This window comes from Calonectris borealis, chromosome Z (assembly GCF_964195595.1).
Source record: "Calonectris borealis chromosome Z, bCalBor7.hap1.2, whole genome shotgun sequence".
Classification (NCBI taxonomy): domain Eukaryota; kingdom Metazoa; phylum Chordata; class Aves; order Procellariiformes; family Procellariidae; genus Calonectris; species Calonectris borealis.
In genome coordinates this window covers 49,301,318-49,309,894 of record NC_134352.1, presented here as the reverse complement: position 1 = coordinate 49,309,894, position 8,577 = coordinate 49,301,318, and the positions used below count along the sequence as shown (strand labels likewise).

Here is an 8,577-nt window from a genome sequence, read left to right as displayed (position 1 = left end):
GAACCTGAACATATGTAAGTCCACGGGACCCAACAAGATGCATCCCAGGTTCCTGAGGGAATTGACTGATGTCAAGTTCCCATGCCACAGCCGCTCTCCACCATATTTGAAAAGTCATGGCAGTCAGGTGAAGTCCGCAGTGACTGAAAAAAGGGAAACATCACACCTATTTTTAAAAAGGCTAAAAAGGCAGACCATGAGAACCAACAACCAATCAGCCTCAACTCTGTGTCTGGTAAGATCATGGAAGAGATCCTCCTGGAAGATATGTCAACACATATGGAAGACTGGGAGGTGATTAGAGACAGCCAACATGCCTTCACCAGGGGTAAATCATGCCTAAGTAAGCTAACGGCCTTCTACAATGGAGTGACTGCATCGGTAGAGAAGGGAAGAGCTACGCATGTCATTTATCTAGACTTTTGTAAGGCCTTTGATACAGCCTGCCGCAAAATTGGAAATTCTTGCCGCTAAATTGGAAAGATATGGGTTTGATGGATGGACTGTTAGATAGATAAAGAATTGGCGGAGGGACACATCTAAGGAGTTATAGTCAGTGGCTCAATGTCCAAATTAGTAATGAATGGTGTACCTCAAGGGTCCATGCTGGGACCAATACTATTTAATATCTACATCAACGACATAGACAGCGCACCCTCAGCAAGTTTGCAGATGACACCAAGCTGAGTGGTGCAGTAGATCCACTTGAGGGAAGGGATGCCATTCAGAGGGACCTTGACAAGCTTGAGGATTGGGTCCGTATGAACCTCATGAGGTTCAACAAGGCCAAGTGCAAGGTCCTGCACCTGCGTCAGGGCAATCCCCAATATCAATATAGACTGGGAGTTTAACTGATTGAGATCAGTCCTGTGGAGTAGGACTTGGGCGTACTGGTAGACAAAAAGCTGGACATGAGTCAGCAAAGTGCGCTCGTAGCCCAGAAAGCCAACCGTATCCTGGGCTACATACAAAGAAGCGTGGCCAGCAGGTCGAGGGAGGCAATTCTCCCCCTCTACTCTGCTCTTGTGAAACACCACCTGGAGTACTGTGTCCAGCTCTGGGGTCCCCAGTACAAGACGGACACGGATCTGTTAAAGTGGGTCCATAGGAGGGCCATGAAAATGGTCAGAGGGCTGGAACACCTCTCCTGTGAAGAAAGGCTGAGGAGTTGCGGTTTCCACTTCTATCTTCTCATGCCCTGCCCAAAGAAAGTAACTACCACATCAAAATAACCCCAGCCCAAACCTAACCAGGTCCCTAGCAAGCATGAAACTTCTGAGTGGGGACTAATACAGTTACAAAAAAGAATTCAAATATTTAGATGAATAGGCAAAGTGAAAACTTAGCTGCTCGTGAAAGTTGAAAGAAAACTGCTTTATCTTGGATAGTCTGGGTGGTGGTGGCTGATCCCATCCTGAATGTCTCCTCTGCACTGCTCGAAAACTAAGCCCTCCTGCAGCATTTTGCGCTGTTTTCTAGACCACCCACTCAGACATGGATACACAAACCACATGTGCTAGGAATGTCTGCCCTGCACTGAAAGCAGTATCAGCATTACGACCTTATTACTTGCGCAGCCAGGCTTTTAATACAACTTATTTGTTTTATCTTTTCAATACCTTTCATTCCTTAATGGTTTGTACGTAGTCTCTCTACTGGCCATTAGATGCTTAAGGATTTGAAAGGGGAATATAACTGTTGGGAAAAAAACACCATTATCACAGTGAAAAAATTTTTAGTGGATTTTTCTTCCCCTTCTTTTCCTCCCCAAACGGCTTTATTTCTAGGTCTTACTAAAAAGATGTAACTGACAGCTTCACAAACCTACTATTTCCTAAACAGGACCCAGACCTTGAATTCTGTCTCCCTGAGAGCAATGATAAGAGTTAATCATTTATTCCTCACTGTGATGAAAAGGGTAAAGTTTACTAATGGAAATTCCAGCTTTATAGCATGAGTTCTCTGAAGGAACATAGGAAAATGCGTGACTCATTTGATGTAACATTCAGCAAAGGGTTACTTCCAGTCAGAATCATACTGAATGATGATGAAAACACATCTTCTGCTGTATTCCCAGACCTACATTTGACTTTGGTCAAAATTTTAGAGAGGAAAAATTAAAAGTAAGTGAAAAATGAAAAATGCAAGATTATCACTTTGCAATAGAAACAATCTGGCTGAGGTAAAACATAGAATATAAATAAGATGCTATATTCAAACAAATGTTAAATAGACATTAGCATCTCAAACCGTAAGACAGCTTAGATTTTTGTATGATGCTGCAATACATCTCTCTCTCAAGTCAGCAACACCACAATTATTACAGCAGTGAACCAAAGAAGCTGCCACTCTGCAAGCTGTCACCCTATCTTACAGCAGACAGAACCACTGACCAGCAAACTGTATTCTCTATATTAACGTAAGGAACATCCAGCTACTAAGGGATCTCTTCTTTACTCTTTTTTTTTTTTTTTTTTTTTTAGTCCCATCCCCCCGCCCCAAGGGTATTGTTATCACTGTGGTAATACTTCTCTTTCCTGTCTAGTCACAGTGGCATTTCTTGCTGCTCAAGTAAATGCAAGGCCCTTATGTGATTATGCTTTAATGTTAATTTATCTGCTCACTCAGACACAGAGCCAGCCCTGTAAATGTCATTGGTTTAGCTGTGTTAATGCACTGATTAACTCCCAAGCACACACAAAAGCACTGCAGATATAGGAGTTTTAGTCCCCATCATCTGTTTGTAAGCCTTTTATGCCCAACAGTAAAGCTTCTTGGTACAGTATACAGAACAGCTTCGTGGTGTACACTACATTCTACTGTATACTGCTTAACAATTAGGAGAACTATTGAGGCTCATAAAAACGCATGCCTTGCATTTGTTAAACTTTGGAACATGTTTTGCACTGCTTATTTTTGCAGTTCCTGCTAGCTCCTGCTATGGCTGAAAGTCTGACAAAATTTTCACCATAAGTCTCAACTTCAGTGCATTCCACTAGAGCAAACTGTGCAAATTAATGAGCAAACGCAAAAATAACAAGTCCCTCTATAGACTGAAACAAGAGCTTGCTAAAAGATACACTGTTTGCCGTTAAACTGCAAGTGGTAAAAGATGGGATATAATGTGTATGAACAAAGACAGTATGAAGCAAATCAACATCCTACCATCAGAGCAAGTCTGGAGTAAGACAATGCATACAACAACTGAACAGGGCAGTTTTCTCTTCAGACCATTCTACAGCTTTCCCATTAATTTTGCAAACTAAGTAATGGGGCTTGAAATCAAAGGGTCGTTCAAAAGACCCCAAAACACTAGAACAGCTTCTAAGAAAACAAGATGATACTTACCAAGTATCAAGAACCAAGGACCCAAACCAGATTGTGAACATACTTTATTTCACTGTAAGAACGGGAAAGAAGGACAATGGGTCAGGCAAAACCCAAGAACCTGTAAGTTCCTTCCCCCAGACTAGAACTTTAATAGAAATATACTGGGCTCTCCAAGTGCACTGTACTGCACGTACTCTGCTTCTGAAATTGAAAGCATAGACTTAACCTAAAACCACTCAACCAATGAAAAGAAAAGAGAGAGGGAGAAATGATCAACCATTTCTTGTGATCCAAAGGCTGAAGACCAAGCACGGGTTTTGTTTTACCTTGGAAGACTTTCCTCACTTCAGTGTATGCCCCCTCCTCCTTTCTTGCTCTTTCTCTTAGCACCACTAAGATGGCCTTCAAATCTAGATGATACTGAAATTTTCGTAAAGCCTCTCAGTGGATTCAAACTTCTAAAAAGATATTAAAACTTGTCTACCCAATTGGACATCCACTTTCTCAGATGAAAAGTTAGTGGCGAGATGAAAACTGTCCTTACTATTGGATACAACTACTGTTCTAGTAACAGTGACTCATGCTGAAAATGATTTTTTAGGTATTGCAACTTATTGCTAACCTCCGTCTGGTCACCTCAATGAATTAATCCGAATTCTCACATATAACTTTGTTTTAAACAGCTTGGTGTTAAGTAAAACTCCAAAACATTTATTGCCAAAACACTTTAACCTATCCCAAAGATCAATGCTCATATACGTTAATGACTTGGAAGTGTATCTTATTATTTTTTCTTTAAGAGAAATATGAATGTCTGAAATTAAGTGAACAAGGACTTATTTTGTTTCTGCATACAAAATTAGATGAAAATAGCTAATTTATTTTTTTAATTTAGATCAACACTTAGTAATTCTTATTCTATCAGAATTTTGTGAAGAAGTCAACACGTGCACACACACAAGTCTACTTTCTTCCCTCTCCCACTGAATCAGAAAATTTAAGAATTTAAGGATGATCCACAATTTGCATGAAATTCAGCACTAACTTGATACTGTAATTGCCTTTTATACCTATTCCTGTACTCCCTTTTATGCCTATTCTCCTATTTGCTGTTTTCTTCCACCCCGTTCTCAGTGTATAATAAAGCTTATCTGGTATTTTAAGGGTAAAATGATTCATTTCACCCTTTCTGACAAAACAGTGCAATAGTCATACTAGAAGTACCATGGGATTCTTCCCCTCCTGAAACTCAGTAAGTTTTTACCACAAAACCTTAGTTAGAAAAGTCAAAATGGACAAAATTCCATATGAATCTGGTATAACTAAAAGACAGGAAGTTGAACAGACAATAGTAGACCAAACATTTTTAAGGTTGCTTTTAGATTTCCAAACATTTTCATATAAAATAATCAATAAAAATTGAAGTTTATCCCCTTCACATGCACCCCTTCCCCCTCCCCACCATCACCTGCCTTATGTCAAAATTAACTCTAAAATTACACTCCCACTCCCTCCGCCCCCAATTGCACATTAAGACATGGACTTAAAAGAACAACATAACGCTTCAAGTATGCTTCATGCCAATCGTCAATAAGAGTCATAACATTACTCAAAAAGTACACTTATTCTTGGGAAGCCTAAGAAGGACTTCCTGCGGACTGTGGTCAAACAACATTTTAAATAAGAAAAAAGCACCCCAACCCAATCCGTATCCCACCCTCTCAAAAAGAGTAAAGTGTAAAATTTTCTTTGGACTTAAAGAAACAGTATTAAGATTTAGCATCTGAAAAAGAAATAACCCCAATAGGAATTTAGTTTTACAGTGCTGCACAAACTGTGCACATGGAACAGTAAGTCATACAGATACTACTGTTCAGCTCTATACATACAGACTACATGTGGCATATAAGCATACACGTGACATACTGGCCTGCCCAGAAATAAGATACATATTTTAAGGCTGGTAAACCTGAATAAACCCTTGCATCCAGAAGTATTTTTTAAATTCTTTTCTCTTTTCATTGGGGGATTTGAACTTCTAATAGAAGGATGATGATTTCATCAAGAAACCGTCAGCAATATGAAAGCATGGAGCTTTGATGTGAAACTGAGTACACATCCTCTCATCTGATCATGCATAAACAAGGATCCTGATTTTAAGGAATAACGGATGGTATGAAAGAATACTCATTTTTATAGACAAGAAATCCTTCTGGAAACACAAGCAGGTTATTGAACAGATGCCAAAATCTGGAAAGAGTAAAAAGCATATATGCATGTGTGTGTATATATATATACACAGGTGTGTATATATGCGTATAGACACACACACATATATATGATGTATCATATATGTATTTATTCCAAATGTATTACAACATTTTTTCTTCTTTACAAATAAAGAGTTTTAATTTAGCAGTTGTAAAAAACCCAACAAAACCAGAAACAAAACTCCAAAGCAAACTAAGCAGACCATCCACTATATGAACAAACAAAACTGTTATGCAAATAGTTTTATGGTAAAAGTGAGTCAGACACTGGCAGTAGAGGAGTGTTGAAACTCATAGTAATAAATAGCTCCAAATTAAGAATTTTCTACATTTCCTTAGAAGACAGGACCAGTATTTCTTCTTTTAGGATGATCCTGCAGAACACTTTCACTCATATATATTTAATTTTATAACATTAAAACAGACACAAGAATGTAGACTGCAAAAGATGTTGGATTCAGGACAGCATACATAACATTTTTTGTTAAAAGTCCTATTGGTTTATTCACTAAGGCTAGACAGCAAGTCGTATGATCCTATTTGGTGCATTTTCTACCACGGTCAAGATCAATAAACGGATAGAGCCAAGGATCTGTGGTCCAACCTGCTGTGGTCCAACCCGCTGTGGCAGACGGAAAACAAAATACAGGACCACTGTTTGGTCCCCAACTTTCTATCTTGTTTCCTGGAACTGCAGAAGTGGAAACAACACTGTAAAAGTGTTTTAAGTGACTAGAGAAAGATAGCAAGAAGTGGAATAAGGTTATTAGGCTTGTGATAGTACTGCATCAAAAGAGCACAAATGGGACGCCACTACTTTCAACACCTGGTAGTGTCATTCAGTGACTCATTGACTTTAGAATACATGTATGCGATAATAAATAGATCAGTTATGTAATAAGGCAGTGTGTTGAACATGCATTCACCTTGTGGACTGGAACACCACAGAGAGAGATACATGATACCATACACATTCATTAAGACCAAGTATTTTTGTTTGTTTTTGTTTGTTTTTTTTTCAAGGCTATCCAGGTAAACTCTTCCAGAGGATTTTCTTCTTGAGAAGAGCAGTCCTCTGAGTCTTGTCGCTTTTCCTCTCCCTTATCAAGAGATGATGACTGGCTTTAAGGAAAAATAAAGCTGAAGAGGGTTGTTTTGTTTTTTTTCCCCCCATTTTGGTTGCATCATTCTGAATGTTTCATTTAAAGAACAGTTTTTGATGCAGCCAGATGCTGAATCCTCAGGAGGTTCCAGATGTTTCCAGATAACTCTGTAGTTTACGGACTGTGGTTTTGTCCAGTGAGCAAAGGTCAAAGTCAAAGGTTGTATTTGTGATATGAAAGTGTCCAGTTTCTTCTATAAGATTTACGATCTGAAAGGAATGAAAAGATGCAGTTGAAAATTTCATCAGTTTTACATGCCCACTGAATGTATTAACATGCCACTAAGTATCATATGAAAGGCATAAAACAAGCCCAATTGCCCCAATACTTGCAGGTTAAACCATTATACTTTTCACTCACTTCCCTTCTGACATGAACTATGGTCCAGACTACAGTACTTCGCTATTTTTTTTTAGATCATCATCAACCATAATGCCAGTCTACCCATCTGCTGTTCCAGCAAACATTACCATTGAGAATATATTTTTCAAACGTTAAAAGAAAATCTGCATATTTTCTAAGTCAGTCTTTAAAAAAAAAAAAAAAAAGAGCAATACCCACCTCTCCCCCCAGCCAAAAAAAACCCCAAACCAAACACAGGTAGATTTCTGTCTGGAATATTTACTGTGTGCATAGCTGCTAAGCAGGTTACTTTAGAAAGTAATTGGCATAAGCCTTTCTGCAAGCAAGGGAAAGAAAGAAAACCTTATAGAATCTAGCCCGTATAAAACAAAAATTGTATTCAAGAGCTCTCACATCTCACATACTAGCAGTTATTTCCTGAGTAACAGACTTAAATCAATTTTTTTAAACCAAATCAACCATGAAAGACCCCTACCGATGGCATAAGATCACTTCTTCTGGTGACTATTTAATCTATGATCACAGCTTTCATTCAAACAGGAAACAGAAGAGCTGTTAGGAGTTCTTGAGAAAAATAGGGACTAAAACATCTCTCCTATGAGGAAAGGCTGAGAGAAGTGGGACTCTTCAGCCTGGAGAAGAGAAGGCTCAGGGCGGATCTTATCAATGTGTACAAATACCTGAAGGGAGGGAGTACAGAAGACGGAGCCGGGCTCTTTTCAGCGGTGCCCAGTGACAGGACCAGAGGCAATGGGCACCAACTGAAACACAGGAGGTTCCCTCTGAACATCAGGAAACACTATTTTCCTGTTAACCAAGCACTGGCACAGGTTGCCCAGGGAGGTTGTGGTGTCTCCATTCTTGGAGATATTCAAAAGCTGTCTGATGTGGTCCTGGGCAACTGGCTCTACATGTCCCTGCCTGAGCTGGGGCGGGGGGGCACGGACCTCCAGAGGTCCCTTCCAACTTCAACCATTCTATGATTCTGTGAAATCAACAGTACGTATCCAACTTTTGCCTTTCTGCAGTTTTGACATTTTTAGCCTCTGAATTGTAGTCTACATTTTTAAAGAGTGGTCATACTCAACACCGAATTGCTGTAACCAGTAACTCCAGATACGTTAAGTTCTGGGATGTGCACCTACCTAAAAACTCATTCAGCATCTTGGAAAGCCTTACTTGTGAGATAGGACTAACACAGTGCCCACACACTATGGCTAGGAATCTCTCATGCACCGTTTCATTCCAAGAGATAGACACCCCAAGTACGCACACAAAAAGGCACCCCATCCTGAAGTCGACCTCTGGGTAGTGTCATGGACTGACAGAACATTGCTTTTCTGCTCAGTCTTTCCAACCACACCTTCTGTGGCACTCAGGCTAAGCTCAATGTCCTGTTTGCATCCTTCAGTTTGAAACCCATTTAGTTCTAGGACTTCCACATATACCTC

At 39.6% G+C, this 8,577-nt stretch overlaps 1 protein-coding gene across 2 annotated transcripts in view; it reads right to left on the bottom strand.

Annotated features, from left to right (window-relative positions):
• Positions 1-2,089: 2,089 nt before the first annotated feature.
• The window catches only part of MLLT3 (MLLT3 super elongation complex subunit), a 134,438-nt gene continuing 127,950 nt past the window's right edge, over positions 2,090-8,577 (bottom strand). For both annotated transcript variants that reach the window (XM_075137884.1, XM_075137885.1), the window contains one exon: positions 2,090-6,972. In XM_075137884.1, the coding sequence (XP_074993985.1) occupies positions 6,841-6,972 (132 nt within the window). In that variant the 3' untranslated portion in view covers positions 2,090-6,840. The remainder of the gene's footprint in view (positions 6,973-8,577) is intronic.